This window comes from Exophiala aquamarina, assembly GCF_000709125.1.
Source record: "Exophiala aquamarina CBS 119918 chromosome Unknown aczIA-supercont1.9, whole genome shotgun sequence".
NCBI lineage: Eukaryota > Fungi > Ascomycota > Eurotiomycetes > Chaetothyriales > Herpotrichiellaceae > Exophiala > Exophiala aquamarina.
In genome coordinates this window covers 426,669-451,716 of record NW_013550579.1, presented here as the reverse complement: position 1 = coordinate 451,716, position 25,048 = coordinate 426,669, and the positions used below count along the sequence as shown (strand labels likewise).

The 25,048-nt window shown below is 49.8% G+C and overlaps 7 protein-coding genes across 7 annotated transcripts; 5 read left to right on the top strand and 2 right to left on the bottom strand.

The window, feature by feature from the left end:
- Positions 1 to 2,996: 2,996 nt before the first annotated feature.
- Positions 2,997 to 3,827, top strand: A1O9_09134 (uncharacterized protein; the record flags this gene model as incomplete). The annotated part of the gene is made up of 2 exons (XM_013401828.1): positions 2,997 to 3,064; positions 3,110 to 3,827. 2 exons carry the CDS (start codon positions 2,997 to 2,999, stop codon positions 3,825 to 3,827), a joined length of 786 nt encoding a protein of 261 aa, XP_013257282.1.
- Positions 3,828 to 6,138: 2,311 nt separating this feature from the next.
- Positions 6,139 to 7,293, top strand: A1O9_09133 (5-methyltetrahydropteroyltriglutamate-homocysteine methyltransferase; the record flags this gene model as incomplete). The annotated part of the gene is made up of 1 exon (XM_013401827.1): positions 6,139 to 7,293. The coding sequence occupies one exon, from the start codon at positions 6,139 to 6,141 to the stop codon at positions 7,291 to 7,293; it is 1,155 nt and encodes a 384-aa protein (XP_013257281.1).
- A 208-nt stretch (positions 7,294 to 7,501) lies between these two features.
- On the bottom strand, positions 7,502 to 8,941 carry A1O9_09132 (uncharacterized protein; the record flags this gene model as incomplete). The annotated part of the gene is made up of 1 exon (XM_013401826.1): positions 7,502 to 8,941. The coding sequence occupies one exon, from the start codon at positions 8,939 to 8,941 to the stop codon at positions 7,502 to 7,504; it is 1,440 nt and encodes a 479-aa protein (XP_013257280.1).
- Positions 8,942 to 11,231: 2,290 nt separating this feature from the next.
- Positions 11,232 to 12,658, top strand: A1O9_09131 (uncharacterized protein; the record flags this gene model as incomplete). The annotated part of the gene is made up of 3 exons (XM_013401825.1): positions 11,232 to 12,042; positions 12,096 to 12,336; positions 12,388 to 12,658. 3 exons carry the CDS (start codon positions 11,232 to 11,234, stop codon positions 12,656 to 12,658), a joined length of 1,323 nt encoding a protein of 440 aa, XP_013257279.1.
- Positions 12,659 to 15,164: 2,506 nt separating this feature from the next.
- On the bottom strand, positions 15,165 to 16,465 carry A1O9_09130 (cytochrome P450 oxidoreductase; the record flags this gene model as incomplete). Its single annotated transcript, XM_013401824.1, has 2 exons — positions 15,165 to 15,579; positions 15,639 to 16,465. The coding sequence occupies 2 exons, from the start codon at positions 16,463 to 16,465 to the stop codon at positions 15,165 to 15,167; spliced, it is 1,242 nt and encodes a 413-aa protein (XP_013257278.1).
- Positions 16,466 to 18,269: 1,804 nt separating this feature from the next.
- Positions 18,270 to 20,801, top strand: A1O9_09129 (uncharacterized protein; the record flags this gene model as incomplete). Its single annotated transcript, XM_013401823.1, has 1 exon — positions 18,270 to 20,801. One exon carries the CDS (start codon positions 18,270 to 18,272, stop codon positions 20,799 to 20,801), a length of 2,532 nt encoding a protein of 843 aa, XP_013257277.1.
- A 1,416-nt stretch (positions 20,802 to 22,217) lies between these two features.
- Positions 22,218 to 24,751, top strand: A1O9_09128 (uncharacterized protein; the record flags this gene model as incomplete). Its single annotated transcript, XM_013401822.1, has 9 exons — positions 22,218 to 22,411; positions 22,513 to 22,682; positions 22,739 to 22,880; positions 22,988 to 23,071; positions 23,251 to 23,551; positions 23,694 to 23,884; positions 23,940 to 24,215; positions 24,285 to 24,409; positions 24,513 to 24,751. The coding sequence occupies 9 exons, from the start codon at positions 22,218 to 22,220 to the stop codon at positions 24,749 to 24,751; spliced, it is 1,722 nt and encodes a 573-aa protein (XP_013257276.1).
- Between the last annotated feature and the right edge of the window lie 297 nt (positions 24,752 to 25,048).

Genomic DNA, 25,048 nt, shown 5'->3' with positions numbered 1-25,048 from the left:
TGATGGACAAGGCAAATACCTCCTGCTGGGCCGCGGGAAAGGTCGCGAGACTTCGAGAATATCACTTTTAGCATTCACCGCACAGTAATTTCTACCTATTACCTGGGTTTTCGTCTGGGCTAGAGCCTCCTTCTCCATTATGACTAGGGGCGCCGGTGCCCATAGCTCCGCCGAGGACTCGAAGGTGCCACTTACCGTGTGACTATGATTCAACCTATGATAGTCAAAGAGTTCTTATTATTGCAGCAACCAAAATACCTTCCGCTCGGGGGGCGGGGGGGGGCAAAACATTGGTTGAATTCGCGTCATTGAACTTCGAGTGGTTTTGCATCGCATGATTACCAGGATCTCCTCTGATGAATAGGCATATGTGACGCGAGCTGTATTTTGGTAAACACAGCCAATTCTCGCGGTGAGCAAACTTCGCCATCGAGGGCGACAGACAGGCGAGTCGGTCAACAGGTCGACGTCCGTAGGCGCACAATGCCAAGGCGTGAAGTTGGGAACAACTTGCGCCTTGAACCTAGCCACATTTGGAAGCCCTTGCATCCCGCCGATTCTCCTTCACTTTCTGGCATATGGCCGCCGCGTCTCCTGCTCCCCTAACATCAGATTCCGATTTCCAGCAACACATGCGGTTTCTTGGTCGCCGGCAATCTTAGGTGTCGCTTGAAACTTATTGAGGTGCTCGAGATTCTGATCATGGCCGAGGAATGTGTCAAGCATTGGTGGTGGCTCAGGAGTCACACCGACATCGAGATCATTCCCACATGGAGCAAAACCCTCCCCGCGACTGACAAAGACCACCTGGAGTGCTGACATAACAATCATGGATGATAATAGATTTTAATCTGTTCCCAAGGACCCACAGCTGCGAGACTCGCATCCCATGCATATGCGGATCTCTAAAATTACCAGTCGGATTGCCACTACCACAGAGATCAAGACTAGCCCTAGAATGGCTTACCTTGGGCTTGCTCTTTGGGAAGTGAAGTTATAAAACACTGGAATTTGAGAGCAGGGCATGGCTCAATGAACTCTGCGCCCCGAAACGATATCTAGGGACCGACCTGCTGTGGTTCATCGATTTGGCCCGGACGCCCAAGCTGACATTACTCTGCTAATTCATAGGTGCGGCATGGAGTCTCCCAAACGTGCAACACAAAACCGAGGATCGCTAGCCAAGACGGGGCTGATTCCGGTGTCGACTCCACCTCTATATTGCGTTACGACAACTTAGTGTTTGGTTCAATACAAAACGAAAGTGAAAACCGTCATTGGAAACAAGAGCAAGGAATCAAATGCTGGTGAAATGGTTCACTCGCTTTGGCACCACGCTTGGCCCTGGATGGGGGACAATGGGATTCGCGAATTACCAACTAAGAAGCTGTGGCGCCGCCTGACAACTAATTACGACTTTTCCAGAAGAAAGGGCAGATTGCAGTAACCACATGTAGACATACTTCCAAGGATTACTCAGATTCTTGGTTGGGCGTACTCAGGTTCGTTCCACTCTTTGGTTCGGCGCAGGCTTAGCCGGCGGCATTCCGGCAGAGATACCTTTGTTACTCATCAGGGATAACAGTAATTTATCTGACACCAAGGGTAACGGAAATCGGAACCCGAATGGCTTGTACGTGGGTCAAGTCATTCCAAGGTACGACTGCATGTCCTTGGCCACTTTTGGCTCCTTTGCAGCCAATCAAGCACTTTTCGTTCTTAAGTCGATTTTGTGTCCTAACTCGTGAGCCAACAAAGCTGCTCCTGACTCCCTAACAAGCACCTCATTGTTCAAGCTGGATTCACCTTTTAAACAAGGCTCTGACGTACTCATTTACCTCTGACTAACAACAGCTCATGCAGAGAAATGCTTCAGCTCCGTTTGAAAGCCAAACCTCAAGACGAACCCCAACAAGATGACCACCCTTTGAGATCTTCCAGCAAATTCGAGTTCGTTTTGATGGGCCCCAAGGGAGGGTTGAGCGGTTCTGGCATAAGTCAAATCAGAGCTCATACAACGAGAGAGTTGCATAAAACACGACGCCAAAGGAGCCAAGTAAGTGCTATGTCGGCACCGGTTGTTCGTCTTTAATCCCTCTCTTAATTACACTCTGTGCCTCTCTGTCTAGCCTCACCTGAGCTCATGCTCTGAAATCTTACATTTTCGCAGCAGTTACTTTATACGGACACACGCCTGCGTTGCTCAGGCCACTAAAGAATCTGTTTGTAGAATTGGACTGCTGCTGACCTTCTCAAACTACAAGGCGCTTCCACGCAGGCGTAATACAACGGGCAATATCTATTTTGGATCCTCTTTTGATCCTCTACATGCCTTACCTCAGCTAAGAATCGAGGCTGGCAAGCCGGGTTCGTTGGATGAACTCAAGCGTGAGGGTAAGTCCATAATCATGACATCTTTCCATCGCTGATCACTTGTCCACTGCGAAAGTTTTCTTGATATACTCCCAGGATGGCTGGAAAGAAGTAATATGGCCAGCCTTGTCGAAAGATACCACGTTTCTATCTGGCATGCTTTTCATGGGCTCAGTCCATGTTGATAGCATGAGATCAGGCGCACTTACAAGGACTTCTACCGCCTTGAAACTTCAAACTATTGCGTTGGTCCGGCAGAGAATCAGAGAGAAAACTCCAAGCTCCATCATTAGCGCTGTTTGTGCAATTGCTTGTCTGGCATCTTGTGCATTGGTATGTGTGGCCAGTCTCTCTGTATTCACCAGCTCTCCTCCTCAATCCTTTACAACAATTCTGCACAATTACAGCTGCCTAACTTCACAAGACTCGAGGAGAAGTCGATGGAAAGGCGGAGTATATCATGCATCGCAACGCCTACAGTAAGTAGTCCGGGTCTATAGTTCGTGCTTTGAGGCATTAGAATTTCGCACTTCCTGACTGCAGCGTGCAGCGTGTCTCAATCTTTGGATAAACAGTAGCTGACTTTTATCTCATGGTGTCTAGTGATGTTGATAAAGGAAGCGATGAAGTTTGATATCTTCCTCACATCAAGACACTGCAAAGAAACATTGAGAATCATCACGATGATCGCGTATGTCGCTATCCTGATCTGGAATTTTTAAGCTCACCTTTGCAGAATTTCTCGGAGATGTGGATTGCCCACCTCGGGACTTGCCGCCCCTGTGAATTCGAGCACTGTGTTACAGGATTATGAATTTGTATTCGAAGATCAGTGGAGAACACGTACCGAGCCTGACCCGACACTGTTTTCTCCGGTTTACGGTGGCAGCGCCGAGTCCACTGAAGATCGCTTTCCATGCGTCGAAACCCAACACCTGTATAGATTGGTAGAAATGATGCAAGATGCCATCAACCTTTGGCTTCAGCGTGACGTTTCCCTGAGGCCGCCATATACAGATGTCACGCTGGGTCTTGAATCCTTGGAGGCTAGGATATTATGCCTGCCATCAGCACACGATCAGTCTTTCCCATACAGCAATGATTTCATCTACGAGTCTTGCCGACTAACGTCAGTTCTTATGGTTCGCTCAGTGCAGACGATCAGCAATTGGAAAATCACAGCCGAAAGAGAGTCCTTACTCCGCCCACTTCGAGAAGCTCTCAAGAGAACGGATCTGGCAGGCCTCTGGGGAAATAAACTCGGACTTCTGTATTGGGTCGTTCTCGTCTTTTCCTGTGCGGCTTTTGGAACTCCCGACTATCTTCTGGGCCACTCCATCTTGCTTATGATCCACTTTGAGCTGACGTACACGAAAACCGACTGGCATGGAGCGTTGATGCCCATGATTGCTCTCAAGGACATCATATCCTTTTGCGACATGCGAAGATGTTGATCGATGCAAAAAGCACAATCGTCACTAGGGTTTGACTAGACCCTGGAAGGGCTTGCTACGAGCCTTGCATTCGACTTAGCGAACGACATGTAAGGAATATTCATCAGGTGTCTCGTTTTCCATGGGTGGGTTGAGATTGCCATCCGAGCGACTACCACCAGTAATCCTTGAAGCTCGACTTATCGTGATCTACTTGGGGTGGGGTGAATTCACGCATCCTGTTCCCAAACAAGGTTATGAAGCCATCTCACGATATTTGGGCCGCATGGACTCCTCCAAGATGCATAGAGCTGTCAATCCGTCGGTACTTTATGCCGCACAAATTCTCTCCAATCCAGACGGATCGCTGCTGCATAGCCTTCGTGTTTCCCACGATGACAAAGCTCCCGTCACTGCAGACTTGATGCTGACATTGGCATGAGAAGCATGTTCTCAATAAGTTAATGATGCGGCATGACCATCCGAAGAGGGAATGGGCATCGCCCGCTTGCGTGTAGAAGCGTGCATCAGAAACCCTTGAGAGGTGAGCACTGGCATTGCCTATTGATTGAGGCTTGTACCACCTAGTATTGGCATGTGGATTCATTTGTCAGACTCAGGATCGTTGAGATGGTTCCCTGGGTCGAGTAGCCCATGGTCAATCAACCTTGGCAACTGCTATTATAGGTAAATTTGTTTCAGCATGACGGTAATTCCTAGCTACGTACCCAGCAGTGGAGATGACGAACGGCTGTGACAAGGCCGGATCCAACTTCAAGTGACGCTGTCATGCCCAGCTGACCCAAGAATGAAGTCAATCTTCGAAGGATTTGAAAGGAACATGGAGTATCAAATGGTCAACGAATCGGATGCATCTCTCCAATGATGACATGAGTCCCAACTAGGAAAGAGTGCTATTACCAAAATCATCTGATCGTCTGAGGCTTGGCTAGATTTGGCTACTCGTATCCTTCGCAGAATGTGAACTGTTACGGAAGAAATAGAAGTCGACTCGCACATTGTCCCAATGTGCGACGTACATATAAGGGGCTTCACCAATGGTCAAGCGACAAGGTGTTTCACAATGAGCAATATTATGTTTGCAATTAACGGAAGTGCACCACGATCGAAACCTCACATGAACAACTGGTACCGATGAATTTCAGAATGACACTATGTTCGGGTTGGTAATGCCAGGTCGCAGGTGCCCACATCATCCGCCAGACATGATTCCGTCCCCTGAGCGGACGGGGTGCACTTCAGGCCGCGGATGGCTCTCAAGGTTAATGGCAGGCTGTTACGTTGCGACTTCGATATGTTCGTGCCACAGGTGAATCGCTCCCAGAGCAGCAATCAAAGCCGCTCCGAGGTTAACAGCACCTTTTGCTGTTAAATCAACTAAAGCAGGTACAATAGCGCAGCAATGCCATGGACGTTGCTTGTCCCCCACTCCAGATCCACGCTGCTTGGTTTGGTGAGACTTGATCCAGGATAAGTCTTCGGTGTGAGAGCTTCTGCATTTCAACCAGACCCACAGCAGATGTTTGATCTCAGCAGACTTTTATACTTGAGGGAAGTGCGCGGGCCTGCAAAGGGATCAGCTCTCGTGCAAAAAAAAGGGATCTTGTCTGGGTCTGGACAGTGGCCGGACACCAGACGGAGATAGCTGATAGGTAGAACGTGCCTGAAAAGGAGCGATCGATATCGATACCATTCAGCAAGTCTGCATTCATGGGACGTCGATTGAGCTCCATCGGAGCAGCCAAACCAACAGAAGACTGAGACAGCCAGCTATCAGGGATTACTCATCTCTGACTGGTCAGCCTCGCCACCTCGGGACTTCGGCTCCCCCGAGTCCAATTTGGGCTAGATTGCGTCATCGGACCTCAGCCATGGGACCCTCGAAGGCCGGCAGTTGCAAAACACACCCAAGGGTTGGAAAATTCTGGTATCCATGGCTACGTGCGCTGCTGCAAATTGTCCACCGGCGGGTCGCCCTGTCCGAATTGATTCGATAACTCGTTCAGTTCATTCCGTTGTTCATGCGGCCTTCTTGGCAAAGGGTTTCCATGGTCACTTGACGGTTTCTCGAAATTCGAAGATCGACTCCTCATCCTCCCCAAGTGCTGCGAGATAAAGAAAGCAGCTAGACAAAGCATCGTAATTCCTCGTATTGATTTGAGATCTTCTTCAGACCTGGCATTTTCTATATACTCTATCATACACATTCCCTCCTATTTAGTCGCAATTCACTCGTCGTTTTTGGAGACTAAAGGTTGCACATAGGCCGAAGACCTGGAGCGGATTTTGTTAAACTCCCATTGCCCGCAACATGCCGCTTCCAACAGGCGTCTATCGTGCTGACCAAGTCGGTTCACTTCTCCGACCCAAAGAGATCCTTGCAACTCGAGAAAAGTTGGCGGCTGGGGAAGCCTCGGCATCAGATCTGCAAAGACTTGAGGATAAGTATATTGCAGATGTGGTACGCAAGCAGCTCCAAGCTGGACTGCGGTCCATCACCGATGGCGAGTTCAGAAGAGCTTTCTTCCACCTCGACTTCTTGCAGCATTTCGATGGGGTCGAGGTGGAGGGCAGCATGACCTCGACAAACAAATCGAAGGGTGGGTGGATGCCACCTCGATTAGTCGTGACCGGCAAGTTGGGTCACAGCAAGCCGATCCAGGTTGGTGACTTTAAGTTTCTCGAGGGTCAGATCGCCAATGCTGGTGGCGAGGGCAAGTACGGCAAAGTCAGCAGCAAAGTTGCGATCCCTAGTCCAACGATGGTGCATTTCCGCGGCGGGCGTGAGAGCATTGATGTCGAGTCGTACCCATCTTTAGACGCGTTCTTTGACGATCTGGCCAGGGCTTACCAAGAGGAACTACAAGACTTGTACGACGCCGGCTGCCGTTTCGTGCAACTGGACGACACGAACCTGGCATACCTCTGTGATCCTAAAATGAGTTCCGCCGCCGAAGAACGACATGGCAGCGACGCGAAGAAGCTTGCGAGCCAATACGTAGACCTGATCAACCGCGCTATTGAAAAGCGGCCCAAGGATATGACAGTTGGGATTCATCTGTGCAGAGGAAACCACCGCAGCCAATGGTTCGCGCAAGGCGGGTATGAGCCCGTGGCGGAGGTTCTTTTCAAGGATCTCAACGTTGACGTCTACTTTCTCGAATATGACGATGCGCGGTCAGGAGATTTCAGTCCTTTGCGCCACCTACCGGAGAACAAGGTAGTAGTTCTGGGCGTGATGACCAGCAAGAAAGGCGAGCTGGATGACAAGGAGACTATGGTTCAGAGACTGAAGGAGGCCAGCAAGTATTGCAAGCAAGGCTTGGACCAGCTTTGCATCAGCCACCAGTGTGGATTTAGCTCAACGATGGAAGGCAACGAACTCAGCGAGGACGAACAATGGGCGAAGATTCGGTTGGAGGTACAGATAGCAAAAGAGCTTTGGGGTGATGACTTGTCCAAATGAGCTCGAGCTCAGGCTCAGGCTGCTCAACAGCTGTGCGACTAGCCCTCTACAAGAGATTTGTTGTCGGTCCACGGGACGAAACTAGTAGAAATTCGACCAAAGCTTGAAAATTAAAACACTCCCTGGGCCATTATATCGATCATCAAGTGCTTTATTGGGCACCTTCATTTATACTATAAAATCATCATCCGGTCCGTTCCGGGAAACATTATTGCCATTTTCGAAAAGTCTTCGTCTGCAGCCATCTGCCAGCATTCACGACCATACGATCCGCCCGCCGAAAGTAGTCGGCAGACCACAATATACAAATGGTGACAATCAAGATTCCCGGAATGAACGCGGGGTACGAATCTCCAAGGTACAATGCCTGCCAGTAAAGCAAGTGTTTCTTGTAGAGAGCATCGATCCAAATCGTATGCATGGCGTAGATTCCGAAGGACAGATCTCCGATGTACTGCGAGAAACTCCAGGTGAATGGCTTCTGCAGGGTAGGGGAGGAATCGAGAGCGATGACCACCAGGAAGGCGCCGATACTCAGCCAGAATGTGTATGCTGCGTCTCCATACCAAGGTGGGATGAAGTGGACGAGATACGGGAAGGGGAACGGCCCGTTCATGCCCAAGTCTGGGGGGTCGGGCTGTCCGAGGAGCAAGAGACCGATGACCAGAGCGACGGAAGAGCCAATCGGAGACGCAATTGTTCGTGAGAGTCGCCACAGTTTCAGTTGTCTTGACAGGGGCTTCTCATTCTCTCCTGTTGGGAGTACGGGCCGACCTAATCGTTCAGGATGCCGACTGAAAGACAGCTCTGCAATGAACATGCCGTAGAGAAACTCTGCAACGTAAACGGATCTCCAGTAGTAGCTAAGCGCCACAACAAGCCAGAGGTAGATCATGCGAGCGCGAAGTGACAGCTTAGCAGCTGATATGCAGAAGCAGAAGAGGACGATACTGCCTCGAAATTCGACCGGGATCGTCCACATCTGACCCAGGTACGGCGTATAGAGCACGCCCTCATGAATCCACCCCTCCACGTTCGCAAACGGATTACTGAAGATGATGGTAGACAGGAACCAATTCCACATCTGGCCCAGGAATGTCGGTTGCACGAGCTCCGGGAGCGGCACGCGCCAGCCCGGCGACACGAGGAGGGCGGCGACAAAGGTGGCGATGGCTGTCGAGCCGTAAAGCCGCAGCCAGCGGCGAAACACTGACGATGAGAGGGCGTCGAGAAGCAGTGCGCTTTCCTTGTTGCGTATCAGCTTCAGAACTCGGTAGCTGAGGACGTAGCCGGAGATGATGAAGAATATCGCCACCATGCCGGGACCGCCCGAGACGAATGTGCGGATGAGAGGGAGCTTCAGGAACCAAAGTGTTGTACTGCCCCAGCCGTGGTAGTAGAAGACGATGACTGCCGCGTAGCCTCGCACGGCGTCGAGGTATGCCGTCGGATGCGGCTTGTCTTTGCGATACTCAGCTCGTCCTCCCGGTTGGATATACCGAGGTAGTATGTGGTAAAGCCAGGTCAAATTGAGCAACCTCTGTGTGAGGCTCCGCCATCTGGACTCGCTTCGCCAGGAAAACTCCAAGCCGTTCGCTTGGTGATTAAAATCACTCGGCGTGTTCAGCAGGGGCGTCGCCTGCTCCATGGATCACCCGGGGGCCACTCCGGCGACTGCCACCACGTTGCGTTCTTGACAATGGACTGGTCTTGACGATCGTCCGCAGAAAGTGGCGCGTCAATCGCGGCATGGTTGGGCTCATCCTAAGATATATAAGGAAAATATGAGGTGAGCCCCCGAACACAGAGTGTTGTCCAATCTCTGTGACTGACTGTTGCAAAGGGGGCCAGCAGGGGTTGAGCCAAGCTCATCTTTGCGGAGGCCAAGGCTGATAGTTCTACGCCCCAAGCGATCTCAATGGCCAGATCCTTGGACCGTCCAACGGCATCAATCACAAGTCCTGAAGCCATTGGACGATCTCAAGACAAGGGGGTTCATTTTACCGAAGCATGTAGTGCAGACGCGCTAGACCTAATCGAGCGTTGGCGGGAATGCCAAAATCACATCTTGGCATCCACCACCACCACCACCACCACCACCACCATCATCCCTTCATTGGGTTTCAACGGCTGATTCCCAGGCACGGGCATGAAGTCGTTGATGACAGCCGTGAAGCCCCCTTAAGTGAAGCGGATGGGATCATCCTTGTGATTTGATCGTCAAGCAACAAATCTCGTGCTCTGGAAGCCTCTACCGAAAGCCGTTGACCTTTACCCCTGAAACGTGTCCAAATTCGGGCGTAGGATTCATCGCTTCAAAGTTTTCGCTTGGCATATAGTAAGCACAACGGTCAGGAATAGACCTTTGGATCTACATCCTACAGATGTGCTCGGCATCCGTGGCCAAAACATCTTGCTAGCTTCTTTTGTGACGATTTTAATTGACAGGGCCTTAGATCTCTGATGACTTCATCAGCAGCCCGTTGAAGCCTTGTGTCCTGTCAACATCCCGCTAGCCAGACGGTGGCGTCAGACTGCTATTCAGTACCGGGCTGTCAAAGGTAAATCACCTGCGTGCACCGACCGCATGGCACCACATTCTCCGGATTCAGGAGCCACAGAAGCCAGTTAGCACGACCACGGTGACAGGGGTCAAATCTTCTTCGGGAAACCGATAGCATTCTCCTCATTTATCGACTTCTGCCCATTATGATGATAGCACTCAGGTCACTATATGGACATATCTGACAAGATGGACGGGGCGTGGCAGAGCCCCATCCTCCAACATTTGTTCCTCGCATAATAGATCGACAAAGGATTATGGTAATCATTCGACTTGCTATGGTGAGCCTTCTAAATGGCACAGGTCATCCTACCAGCGCCAATCTTTCTGATGCCTGACAGGAGGTCGGGACCTTAACGATTCCGACAATCGGAAGCTCTGCTCGATGTTGACAGTGGCGATGCTCTGTGATCAGTGCTCCCTTCGCCACGCCCTCGAGCCGCACGCGTGCAATCTCGCTTCCAGTATCAATGACTAGCATTCAGCCGTGTCAATACCCGGTGTGATGTACTCAGCTGACGCAATTGCATGCTAAGCACCTGATGTCGATTATCCACGGTCAACGCACCCACTTTCCCATGCCCTCTCGAGCATCAATCCACCCTCTCACCTATATTTGAACTTAAGCTGGCCTTCCCTCGAATCCTAACAACAACGAGCGTCAGAAAGCTGAGTACAGTAGTATCACCATTTTTCGCTTCTTCCACGCGACTGTGTGATGTTCTTCATTTTGAATGTCGATCTGAGTGCATTGGAGGTGTCATTTGGCATCATGCCTGATCGACTTCAATATGCAGTACGGTGTCGAGCTCCGACGATGTCAAATATCGAGCAAAGGGGCCAGCAATCATCACCTACCGCCTAATGCGACCTCAAAAGGCCACAGCGTCCTAAATGTCATATATCATGCAGAGAATATTCCTACAATGGGGATTGGATTGCTGGATGCAAAGTATGTGAGTAAGTACTCCAATTGCAGCAAATAATAACGGACGGAATGGGTCATTGAATTTGGTGGCATGATCAATCGTCGAACAGTTCCCGACTGATTGGGCGATAAGGTGCCACTGTTGATTGAACGCCTTAGAACAGGATCACTGCGGGTTTGTCCGCTATCAGAGCCCACACAGTGGGAACAAGGTGAGAATCACGTGCCTACCGGTCTCTTCTGGAAGGGTTTTCTGTAAATGGGAATAATGACCTCCCCTCTCCCCCGCATGGTGGCCCTCGGCGCCGTATCGATGGCCCACACCGCCACCACCTGGCAAAAGCCTAGAGCCTCGAGATCTTGACTATATTTTTGGACAGCGCGTCGAGTCTGTTGATGTGCACAAGCCAGATAAACTCTTTTCTCAGCAATTTACTACAATTCACAATGAGCTCCAACCCAAAATCCTACTTGATCGTTGGCGCTGGTGTCTTTGGAATTTCAACAGCTTATCATCTTATTAAGAAGTACCCCAATGCGTCGGTGACGGTGGTTGATCGGGACGCCTATGATGCAGATAGTCGTGTAGCCGCCTCTTGGGATTGGAATAAGGTCATTCGCGCAGACTACGACGACATCGTTTACTGTCAGTTGGCTCTGGAGGCACAAGACATTTTCCGCACTGATCCGCTATGGCAACCTTATTTTCACCAAACCGGAATATACTGGATGTGTCGAAGCGATTATGCACAAGATGTTATTGACAACTACAAGAAACTCGGGCGCAAGGCTGACCTCTCTGCCGTACCGATCGACGAGGCCCGTAAACTCTACGGCGGAGTTTTCGACAACGCAGATTTTACTGATGTCAAAGAGGTGTTGGTCAATAAAACAAGCGGCTGGGCAGCTGCTGGAGATGCCCTGCGAGCAGTGACTAAAAGATCATTGGAACTTGGTGTCAAGTACGTCGTTGCTGAGGCTTCAACTTTACTGTTTGATGGCCGAGGAAACTGCACCGGTCTTAAAACGACATCAGGACAGGTTTTAGAGGCGTCGCACACTATCCTCTGCACCGGCGCTTACACTTCAAAGCTACTGGAGCTGAGTGCATATAAAAGTGGTAACAATAATCTTCGAGCTGGCGAGAGAATCTTGGCCGGCGGAATCACCACAGGCATGACGACACTGGATGATGCCTCATATGGGCAGTATGCTAAGATGCCTGTCGGTATGCAAGGCTACACGGCAGCGCAAGGTAGTAAGTGAACTCAACCACCTCACTGCCAGGGACCTTACTAATTCACGCCATAGGCCCCTTCATGGGCAGCCTTCCACCTACTAAGGATAAGGAGCTGAAGTGGTGGGGACGGACAATCTTCAGTAACTGGAGAGAAGTTGTTCCCGGTCGTCTAATCTCAATGCCACCTGCCGAATCTGATTATTCACAATGGAATGTCTCCAGAAAACTAAAGGAGGACATCGACTATGCGAATCGTTTGTTCTATGGCAAAAAGGGTGCAAACTGGAAGATGGAGAAATTTCGCATCTGCTGGTATGTAGTTACACATTCAACTTGTTGTATTATCCAACTAATCTTCTAAAGGGACGCCTTCACATCCAGCTCGGACTTCATCATCTCCCCTCATACTGCCTCAAAAGGCCTCTATATCGCAACTTGTGGCTCGTTCCACGGCTACAAATTCTTCCCAGTGTTGGGCAAGTATATCGTGCAGATGTTGGAGGGCACACTACCCCCAAACCTAAGCGATAAATGGGCCTGGGACAGAGAGCGCCCGGATCCGGCGTTGAACCCAGAGTATCCCAGAGCAGAGATGAAAGACATGCTCGATCCAGTCAGGACTGCCAAGTTATGAAGTACCCTGCCTTGTCTGGCTTGTTCTGTGCATATCATCTCGTTGTCTGATAGAGAATCGAGCTCGGCGCAAGGAAGGCTCAACAACTAGCGAGCCAGGTGGAGTGTGAAGTTAGTAAAGGGGACGGGGCCAACTTCGTCATCTGGAAAAATAGAGCACGCAAGCATGGAACAGCGCTTTTACACCCAACACTGCATATCGCGTGGAGTGCTGGAATAATCTCAAAAGTTGATTGCCTACATTACATGCATTTGAAGGCGCAATACAATCTTTGCTGCTATCTTCCCTCTATTCCGCATTGAACTTTCGCCACGTCGGAGAAGTATCTATCTGATCATGCCCCCCAGTCGTCTTGGAGATTTGATTAAGACGCTGTTGAATCGAGGAAGAAGCGACAGCAGGCCTAGACAGTCTAGCATGCCATACACAACATCTGGGGCGCTTCAAGTCTAAAGCGGAGCACCAACTCCCTTGGGCGCCGAGTGCGAATGTCCAAGACGTTTGAGGATGCTATGCCACACCGGACGGGCTATCTCTTCAGCCACCATTTCAGGTATTCCATTGGGGGATTCTGCTCTCCGATCCCGGGGCGGTGTTTGCTCCAGTGCTACGCTGATCCCGCCTCCCAAAAACTATCATTCGGTATGTGAACTGTGATAGGCTTACCATCGACCCCAACGGGTCTTATCGATAGGGTATTACATATTGTAGGTAGTTCTTATCTTCCAACACCCAGATGATTCAATCTTGGCAGAGCACAACTTGAACTCGCCTACCAGTCCTACCACTATGTGAACTGGAGGGGAATCACTCCGTGCTTGTTGTAGTAACTTGGCTGGCGGCCCGAAATCCGGATAAAGAGCCTGGCCAGATGAGAGGGATCTGCGTGGGTTGATGTAGGACAGTGTGACCTAGTTGGGCCTAGATCGGAGGCAAGCCACGCACTAAATTGGAAGTTAGGAACAAGGTTTTGATTAGTTCATGCAGCCAGGATCAGGGGTCGATGGTGTGGAGAATATCTGAACATCTGAACATCGTGTACAGCATTCGCTCATATGCATGTGAAGGGGGCATGGAGGGCATCACTGATCGTAGCTAGTGAGGCAGCGACAAGAGGAAGGTCTGATGACTACGAGGGCCACACTACTGAGGCAGCACAGCGATTATCCTGTTTCAGCTCGTGCTCATGGGATTTCTGTAGGGTAACGAGAATGTCACCACCCATCTACCCGTCATCATCCGAGACACAGGAACAGATACTTCGTGTCGCTTACCAGTCATTGGATCTCCCACCCTGGTTTCAAAAGCCTTGCTGGTACAGGATGATTTTGAGCGGCGGGCGCTGGAGCAATGGAGCATTGATCCTGAACGAACTCAGGGGCGCTGGCACTGTACTTGTATCAGGGACCATGTGTTAATATTACATTTCCCAGAAGAGCTATCTGTTCTAGCTGTCATTTTCACGCCACCAGGCTGGAAAGGAAGAATCTACACCATGGATATTGAGTCTGCGACAACGGGCTGCGCATGCCGTAACTGAGAGGAGAGCTCTTTCAGAGGCTGCCAAATGTTATGTCTTCCAGGAATCTTCCTTCTGATCATCTATCTTGATTACATGACATTGGTTCCAACACTGCTTCCCTGTGGATGATGAGGAAGTGCTGGCCATGGAGGCAGATGGGACTAGTCATGAAATCAATCCTTTCAGGCTGGAGGGCACATCACGCTTCGAAGTACAAGCCCCGGTGTCGTTGGAAGTTCTGAGAAGCACTCTTGACATCTCCCGCCCTTCCGATATCACCAGCATTGTCTGGGGTGGAAATGACATCTTAACAGAGATGCTGATGGTCTAGCGAAGCCTTGTGTTGGCGGACGAGAAGAGTCAGGTAGTAGATTCGATTACAGAAATCCCACCATCATGATGCACTGAGATAGAAGCAAATTTGAATTGTCTGCACGAGCGGATTCCGTTCGTACACAATGAATGGGGGCTCATTCCGGTGATTCTAGTTCAAACGTTCGGCGAATTTAAGAACTATAGAAATACTCAACTGGTCTGGATCTATACTTTCACGCAATCATGCCACAAATCTGCAAAGTATACACATATCCGCTTCGAGAAATAAACCTGGGTACTCCCTCGCGCCCGGCATCTATATGCTACAGCTGGCCCACACCTATAGACCAGAGCGAAAACAAACTTAGCGGCGTTCATTGGTTCCTAGGTATTGGATTTAGGCATGCCCCGAAGATGTGCACGGGCATAGCTAGAGCTTAGGGTGGAGGATCTCTCCCACTGTCATAAAAGGAGAGGTAGCGGAACCATTGAATCTGGTTAACAGTCCACTTAAAAATTACACTTCGGGATTTTGAAGTTGGGAGAAAAGATAAAATCCTTATATTGTGGAAGACGTCTAATGACCCCCAATTCAAAACAGGCCGTGTCTCATGAAATGGTATTAAGTCTAAAAGCTCCCTGCTGCTTAGTATACACCTCTCTCTTCTATCACCAAACGATTTCTTCCTGCTTGGTCCCGCAAGCTAGACCAGAGCACAATTCCAAATCTTTCTGGGTCACTGCCGCCGTGCCAGGCAGTATCTGTCTCGCAGGCCAAATTTCCTGCTTTGATGACTGTTCTTTCTTGAAATGATCCGTCACGTTTTCACGGACGAGTTTCTGGAAGAAGAGTGGACCTCTCTCCATGACCGGGTGCATCTCGCCGTTGACGAAGACACCGGTGTCGATGTTCTTCTGGGCAAGATCGCAGAGAAACTTGTCCTCAGTCATGATTCGTTTATAAATATCATTGATCAAAGTGAAGTCCTCGTCGGAAGAATTCTTGTTACGGAAAACTTCATAGCGAATTAGAGAGTTTCGAGGTCCACGCGGGACGAATCTCTGTGTGAAAAAGAAATGCGGGCTGTTTCATAACAGTTAGAGTGTGTGTTCTAGACATTTTTCCGGTTGGAGATTACTCACGAAACGTTCAAAGAAGCATTTGGCCAGTAGTAAGTTGCGCACACTGTCAAGCCTTTTGCTTTCTGTTCTTCCGTCGTATTTCCGTTATGTTGAATCCATCCTCTCTGGCAGGTCACACTGTACGAACTGAGATCTGCAACCTTTGGGATATCGGGATGTGTTGTTTTGCAATGATAGCATTCGTTATAATTGTCCGCCGCAAGCTTCCAGTTGTAGTTTGTGGCGATCTCCCAGTGATGGTCAAATTCATAATCATCAAAATGGAATTGTTTAAGTCTCTCCTGCGTGTCCGCCCCTTCTAAATCCTCTTCCCACGAGACTTCTGGTTTGGCTTTTGCATCCATGTTGACCCAGATAAATCCATTCACGTCGATATGGACATGGATGGGGAACAGGCTATTTTGAGTCTTGTCAAATCCGGGGAGGTCTTGATAACCGGGGGCTTTGGCCATTTTGCCGTCAAGCCCATAAGACCAGCCATGATAACGGCACGCCAAAATCTTCGAGTTGCCCTTCTCTGTCTCTACGACTGGATATGCTCGATGTCTGCAAACGTTGTGGAATGCGCTGATCTTGCCAGTGCGATCGCGGGAAACCACGATGTCAAACCCAGCTATTTCATAGCGGAGCCAGTCTCCATTTTCTCTGAGACGGTTTCTGTGTGTGGTCAGGAGCCATTTTCTCGAGAAAATCGATCTTCTCTCGAGCTGGTAAACCTCTTCTGAGGTGTACCATGGTGCTGGCAGAGCTCGCACGGAGGTCTTTTCTTCTTTCACCGGGACTTGCGGGCCACCAAGGCCGAAATAGTTCAAAAGGGCGGGTGCCATGACTTCCTAATAATAAAAGGAGAGGTGGGGTGCTTCTTTGAGGATGTGAGTTAATGATGGAACGCTATGACACACTGTTCTGGTCACTTGAGCCGGGAGATATACGATACATATATCGACTCGATTGCCTCCTCCTTTGATAACGGTCTTGCAACTCCATGGGGTATGAACTTCCATACACTCCGCTGAGGGTGCACATGGCTAACTTGGGCCTCAGAGCCAACAGAGATAAGAAGAGATAACGTAATAGTAGTCGAGCGGAGCCATCAGCCGACCCATGTTGACAGTGTAGAGTCAGGCCCGATATGGCCAACTCTTACATAGAGTTTTGCGCGTCAGCAACTTTTTACCTGGGATGGGATCGCATCCCTGTCACAAGGACTACACTTACACCAATAGAATCCCTTATCTGAAAGTGTGAGGCGGGCGCTATTTTGAATTCTAGAAGGGCTAGTCAAATCTGAGTCGAAATTAGATCAGCCCCTTTATTCTATTCACCGGTCCTCATGATCTTTTTTTATGTTTCAACTAAGATTACATGTGTCATATATTCTACCTGAACAGGACATCTAACCGTTCCGAGTGCTTGGTGTATATAGATCAACCTGTTTTCTCAGATCCGAGCCCTTAGAATTCAGCAGAAGGAACTTCTGGAAGGAATTTCCGAGGATGTCATACAAAAGAGCTAGCCATTATCATCGAAGAGGAAACCCGGACCGGTTTCCAAAGCTTTCTTCGCTCATGACGTATCTGTCGTTGATGCAAATGACGAGATTCCAGGCAAGCTTGCAAGGATGGCTTCACCCGATCCTCGCATGATGAATCGAGATGTTCTTTGAGGAGTTGTGGGGAATTAATGGACGGGATTTTGAGCGGCTCTGGGTTCGGGAGTTGCTGTTTCTTCATTTCTAGCGACCGATTATGAAGCAATGAGCATTCATTCGTGTTGCAACAAAGGATGTGTTCGGTAATTCCCATGACGCAAGGTTTAAAGCCTAGGTGTAGGAAAGGTTGTCATCTTCCTCCCAGCTCCCGTACAGCGACGCGATAGCCATTGTAGTCCAACCGCATTGAAACAGGTGACTGTAAGAAACTGTGCGTTGGTACTGCAATAGGTTCGACGGAAGCCACTGGGCTCACTTGGCTCAATTACCGACTGCGTCTCGATGTTCTAGACCTGGTGCTCGTTTAGCTTAACGGTAATTCGAAGTTCATGGGACACCTGCAACTTGATGATGATCCCTATGGTGGCCAACAGTCGAGCATCACGCCACGGATGCCCTACAAGGGTTGTAAGTTACTAGAAGGCCCAGAGCCCCTGCTACTTTCGGGTCTTCGCACAATGTTGACCTATCATAGCATAGCACATGTTGTCGCAGTACCAGCCACGAACTGTTGCAAGTCGTTCCGACTCTGACATATTGGATGGTGGGAGGAAGCGGCGCCTCACCAGAATTTGCTCGCTCACTGCAAGTGTAGCTAAACTTTTTCCAGGAAAACTTGGCGAGAAGTTTATAGCCCAAAGAGGAATGGAAGTCCATTCTGGAGACGCTAACCAAGCCACATCCTTATCACCAAGATAAGTACGACCATGCGGGGGTTCAGTCGCCACTACCGGGGAGCTAAGGTGGAGATGTTAGAATATTCGTTACTATGAACAGGAACGGGTTGTGTATCCTTTGAGCGGCATCACAGAGTTGGAGGGTTCCTAGAAATTAGATATGATTAACACCTTTTAAGAGTGAATACCTCGATCTTGGTACCAACAACAAAACATCTGGGAATCAAGAATCGACCTCAAAAAATGATTGCCAAAGTCCAACGTGTGGTCATCATCGGAGCCGGCATCGTCGGCACCAATGTCGCCGATGAGCTCGTCTCACGAGGATGGACCGATATCACCGTCGTCGAACAAGGGCCATTGGACATGCCCGGTGGCTCAACGTCGCACGCTCCAGGGCTCGTTTTCCAGACGAACCCTTCAAAAATGATGACTCTCTTCGCACGTTACACCGTGGAAAAGTTCCTATCACTGGAGAAGGATGGCGAGAGCTGCTTTAATCAGGTTGGAGGCCTTGAGCTTGCAACTACTCCTGAACGGCTTCAAGAATTAAAACGAAAACACGGCTACGGCTCTTGCTGGGGTGTTGAGTCACGTCTTCTCAATCCTGAAGAATGTATGGAGAAATATCCCTCAGTTAACAAAGACCTCATCCTTGGTGGCCTTTATATCCCCAGCGATGGCTTAGCAAAGGCAGCTCGAGCTGTTCAGCTTCTCATCGAGCGAACCAAGAAAGCAGGTGTTCGCTACGTCGACTTGACACCAGTCACTGGCATCGAGAAGGCTGATGGTCACGTGACAGGGGTTACAACACCCACTGGGATCATACCTGCAGACTATGTTATCTCCTGTGGTGGATTCTGGGGTGTGGAGCTAGGAGCTCAAGTTGGACTGTCGATACCACTGCTCCCGCTTGCACATCAATACGTTAAAACAACTGCAGTTGAATCTTTGACTAAGAATAATCCTGCGCCCAACTCAGCAGTCTTACCCATTCTACGCTACCAGGATCAAGACCTTTATTACCGCGAGCACGGAGACCAGTACGGAATCGGCTACTATGGACACCGTCCATTGCCAGTCGTTGCCGCTACTCTTGGCAATACTCCCAAAAATGTGGACGAGCAAAACATGCCTTCGCGACTCCAGTTCACCCCTGAAGATTTTGCTCCAGCGTGGGAGTTAACTAGAGAGCTTCTCCCTGCTCTAAAGCAAACTGAGATTGCTGATGGGTTTAATGGAATTTTCTCATTCACGCCCGATGGGGGACCCATCATTGGAGAACATCCTACACTTGACGGTTATTTCGTCGCGGAGGCTGTCTGGGTCACGCACTCTGCTGGTGTCGCACGAGCCGTTGCAGAGGTCTTGACGGAAGGCAGATCTAAGATCGATCTGGGTGAAGCCGAGTTGACTCGATTTGAAGAGGTCCAACTTTCTCGGTCCTATATCAATGAGACCTCAGCACAAAATTTCGTGGAGGTCTACGACATCATGCATCCACTACAACCAAAAGACTCCCCCCGCAACCTCCGGGTTAGTCCGTTCCACGCAAGACAAAAAGAACTCGGAGCTTACTTCCTGGAAGGCGGTGCGTGGGAACGGCCATATTGGTATGAAGCAAATAGCGACCTAGTCAAAGAGCTCCCCGCAGAGTGGCAGCCATTGGAACGTGACACTTGGTCGTCCCGATATTACTCGCCAATTGCAGCAGCAGAAGCTTGGAAGACACGAACCTCAGTGGCGGTCTATGATATGACTCCACTTCGTCGCCTTGAAGTGTCTGGTCCTGGAGCCGTTTTTCTGCTACAGCGCCTGAGCACAGGCGACGTTGGCAAGAAGCCAGGTGCAGTTACTTACACCTTGTGGCTAGACGAAAATGGGGGCGTTAAGAGCGACGTCACAGTGGCCAGACTTGAGGACGATGTGTTCCAAGTGGGCTGCAATGGCCCTGTGGACCTGGCATATGTCAATCGCGAAGCTCGCCGACAAATGCAGCAGGATCCTCTCAAGTGGGTACATGTACGTGATATCACCAGTGGCACCTGCTGTATAGGACTGTGGGGACCTCGTGCGAGAGACCTCATCAGTACCATCACTCCTGATGATTTCTCTAACAAAGCTTTGCGGTATTTCCGCTGCAAGAAGGCAAGCATCGCTGGCATCCCGGTGACTGCAATGAGATTGTCCTATGTCGGAGAGCTTGGCTGGGAAATTTACACCACCGCTGATCGAGGCCAAGCACTGTGGGATGCAATCTGGAAGGCCGGCAAACCTTATGGAATCATCGCCGGCGGGCGCCATGCATTCAACTCATTGCGACTAGAGAAAGGGTATCGATCTTGGGGCACAGATATGACTACAGAACACAATCCCACACAGGCAGGCGTCGGGTTTGCCGTCAAGGCCGGCAAAGAAGGCTTTATCGGCCAAGCGGCTCTATCAGCTCGCAGTACGGAACCACTTGAACAACGACTCGCCTGCATCACAGTTGATAACAGCAGCTCAGTGGTCCTTGGGAAAGAGCCAGTGTTCCACAACGGAAAGCCAGCTGGCTACGTTACCAGCGCCGCATTTGGTCACACTATCGGCAAGCCCATTGCTTACGCCTGGCTGCCTGCATCAATTGAGGTGGGTGAAGCTGTCGAGATCGAATATTTTGGCACACGGTACTGTGCTACCGTAAGGGCCGAGCCTGTGTACGATCCCAAGATGACCCGCCTGAGAGATGTTCCATCGGATGTTGATGTCGTTGCTTCTGCCAGGCTCAACTAGATACTTCTTTCCTGGCTATGGGGTGCCCATGCAGGGACAAACCAGCGTGATCCACAATCAGCGGATCTGTCAATTTAGAGTGGATACGCGGAGTACAGGTAGTTCAAACCGTTTAGTAGAGTTAAGCCTAGCTAGCCCAGAGGAAAGCCAAGGGAAGGGGCATCGGCGATTGTTGAGTTGCTGGCCAACGCATGAAGAGGGTCAAGGGCGGGTCTTCTGCCGCATTGACCTGCCACCTACTGCGACAAGTATATCGGAATTGGGCGTTCTGGCCAACAGGGAATGAATTCACTGGTTTATATTCTATTGACATATCAAAGGGATTCAGTGGGTAAGAAAACAGCTGCATTTACAGAAGAAAGCTGGCATTAGTTGAGGAAGGCTATGATGATTCTTTATGAATTTGTTTTTACGGTTTCAAAGCACTTAGACGATTGATATGGCTTCCGAATCGTCACCAACGCACCTATCATGCCATTGCGACCACTGCGATTGCGACTATTACAGCACTTCCACTGCAACCATTCCAGTGCATTGACGTCGACGGCGACGGCGACAGCGACCATCAAAGAGTAAGCGCAATTGTACATCAGCTCGCATCCCCGAGAATTCCGATCGATGAATCGAGCAAGCCACGTGCGCTCTACAGAATCTAAGGAAATGAATTTCGCACGCGATGGCGATGGCGAAGGCGAAGGCGAAGGCGAAGGCGAAGGCGAAGGCGAAGGCGAAGGCCACTGAATGAACATGACGATGATAAAGGCGGGCACGACTGACAGAAGCAACCCGCTCGGTAGGTACCAGGGCCATAGCTTAAGGTAAGCGCTATTGCCAGTCTTCTTATTAGTTGAAACCTTGGCCACTTTGAGGTGGGTTCCCACTATCTGACCATGACGGTCTTTTTGTCCCCATGAGGTTTCCAGGTCCGTAAGCAGTTTCTTTTGCCGTCTGAGTGAACTTCATTAACGGAGGAAATGGCAAATGCAACCCGAGCATTCACTAATCGTCCCACTACTTTTTACCCTCCCGTTCCGGCTCCTCGCTTGTGGGGTCTGAGGGCAGGCCATCCGCTGGAGGTACAAAGGGCGCCTACCTGGGGCCAAAGAACGGAGTTCAGCTATGGGTGGCCTGGACTGGAATACAAGACCTGCGGGGATTGCCTTGTCCAACTTTGCACAGACTCGTCTTCGGGGGGGGGGGGATCGTGAGTTGAAAGCTAACATACACAAACTAACCTGCTTCGGTAATGCTTTAGAAACTTCCTAAAACTTCCTTCTGCGGCCGGCTCCCAGTCCACTCCGCCCCCGGCACCGGCTCATGCTCAGGAACCCTATAAGAAGGCTCTCATGTCACACAGCTAGCCACCGATACCCAGAAGTTACTGTCAGTGATCTCCTTTAGTAAAGCCTAGCAAAGATGTCGAAAGAAGAAGAGAAAAACATTGCCATCAATGGCGGAGACAGCGACGAACAGCCCGCCTCGGCTAATTCAGAAGAGATCCAGTCAGGTGACTTCACTGACAACGCCGATGGCCTACAGCGTCGACTGGGAAATCGTCAGATCCAGCTCATCGCCATCGGCGGATCTATCGGGACGGCTTTGTTTGTGAGGTAAGACAGAATCTTTAATGCTCCTATTCGAGAAGCTCAGAATGAGATTCTCCTGGGTATCATTTCTATCAGCAAGTCAAACAAAGCTGACTCTTGTACAGTATTGGTGGCGCTCTCAACAAAGGTGGCCCCGGTGGGATGCTTCTCGCATATACACTGTACTCGCTCCTCCTGGCTCTCGTCTCCAATGGCGTTGCAGAAATGAGTGTCTTCATGCCCGTCAGCGGTGGATTCATCCGTTTGGCAGGGAAATGGGTGGATGAAGCCTTTGGTAAGCCACCACTGCGACACAAGCCGCTGCTCCTTTAGCTAACGATTCATCTATAGGATTCATGGCTGGCTGGAATTTCTACTTCTACGAAGCTTTGCTCATCCCATTTGAAATCACGGCTCTCAACCTGGTTCTGTCGTTTTGGCGAGATGACATTCCGGTCGCAGCCGTCTGCGCAGCATGTGTAGTCCTCTACGGGTTCGTTCTTCCTTCATAGCACCCCCAGAACGCTTTCTCCTCCCGCCCCTTCCTGTCTCCATAAGCCTCCGGTCTTCGAAAATTCAAATCACTAATCCCACTTCTAGGCTTCTGAACTTATTGGCTGTGAAAGCTTACGGAGAGGCGGAATTTTGGCTGTCCGGAGGGAAGGTCTTGCTCATCTTCATGCTGTAAGTTACTCGGACCCCAAATCCCTGAACGGAACAAATCACTCCCAATTAAGTACATGAACTCCACCCCAAGAGTCCATGATGAACTCTCTTGTGAGGCAATTGTTTCAAACACTCTACAGCCCTGCAGATACCGATGCTTCCACATGAGTGCCAAGACACTGATGGCCTCCATACAGATTCGCTTTTACCTTCATTACGATGGTGGGAGGTAATCCCCAACATGATGCCTACGGATTCAGGTACTGGAGAGACCCCGGTGGTTTCGCCGAATACATCACAACGGGATCCCTTGGCCGCTTTGAGGGTTTCCTCGGCTCCCTTTGGGCAGCATCCTTCTGTATTGTTGGACCTGAATACATTTCGATGGTGGCAGCAGAGGCAAAACGCCCAAGGATCTACATTAAACAAGCCTTCAAGACCATCTACTGGCGTTTCGGTATCTTCTTCATTTGTGGTGCCCTCTGTGCAGGTATTGTGGTAAGTCCCTATCTGTATTCTCACTTGATTGTCACATGTCGCGCGTCCTCTACCCAGGACAACCTCTCAGCATGGTTGTATTCATTTATAGGACTCAGGGGTCAATTCCCTTGGCTAACCTTTTACTAATGGCCTGTTACAGATACCTTATAATGACAAAACTTTGGTCGCCATTCTCGGCGGAGATTCCACGGGAGGTGGTACAGCTGCAGCCTCACCTTACGTTATTGCTATGCAAAACATGGGCATTGAAGGATTCCCACATCTAGTCAACGCTCTTTTAGTCACCAGCATCTTCTCTGCTGGTAATACATATACCTACTGCGCGACACGGTAACCCGGACACATGAAGCACGTCATTGGTACGCTGGCTAATCTATTTCTAAAGTACTTTATACGGCCTGGCCCTCGAAGGTCGCGCGCCAGCCATCCTCAAGAAATGCACCAAGCAGGGTGTACCGATCTGGTGCTTCGCTGTCACGATGCTCTTCCCATTCCTCAGCTTCCTCCAAGTCTCAAGCAATTCATCCCAGGTCCTAACATGGCTCGTCAATCTCATTACTGCTGGTGGCGTTATTGACTATATTGTCATGAGTATAACCTATCTATGCTTCTTCTACGCATGTAAGAGGCAAGGTGTTGATCGCAAGACATTACCTTACTGGTACGTTGACACCTGGGAGAAACTGCGATAGACTCAATTCTAAGCATGTACTAACTTGAGATATTCTAGTGGTTGGTTCCAACCATACTGTGCCTGGATTGGCCTTGTGGGCATGACGGTAATTGTCTTTGTCTACGGATACTCAACTTTCCTACCTGACTCGTTCACTCTCAGCGGCTTTTTCTCCTATTACAGTAAGTTACCAGTAACTCTTCCTCCGCTTTGATGCCCTTGAAAATATTTGTATTCTCCAAAAGCCCTAAGACGTATTTCATGCTAACATGGTCCTCTCAATAGCGATGGTTGGAGTTGCTCCCATCCTGTACGTCTTCTGGAAAGTCCTGAAGCGTAGTCCATTTGTGCGCAGCGAAGATGCAGATCTTCTCTGGGAACGACCCATCATCGACGCATACGAGGCCACATTCGTCTCTCCACCAATTGGATTCTGGACTGAGATGGTTCAGCTTGTTGGCCTCAAGCGAGGAGCCAAGGATGAGCGCATCGTCGGCAGAAGAGGTTCTGTACAAGTTTACTAATGCGAAATAGGCTTTGCCTAAGCTTGGTACAGTACATATCCATACAAGAACCTAAACACTAGTAGACAAGACCAGTCAGGTAACAATAGTGCCGAGCTGGAAAAGGGACAGAGCATCTATCGAGCTCTGAAAAAACAGTAATGGCGTTTATTCCTTCCACTGTATTCCTGGGAAGGCTGGATAGACAATGAATACGAAGCCTGAGCATGCAGACAGATAAATACAACTGAACACGTTAAGAGATCTTGAATCAACGCATGTATACTTGACTATTAAAGACTCATACATGGCCATATA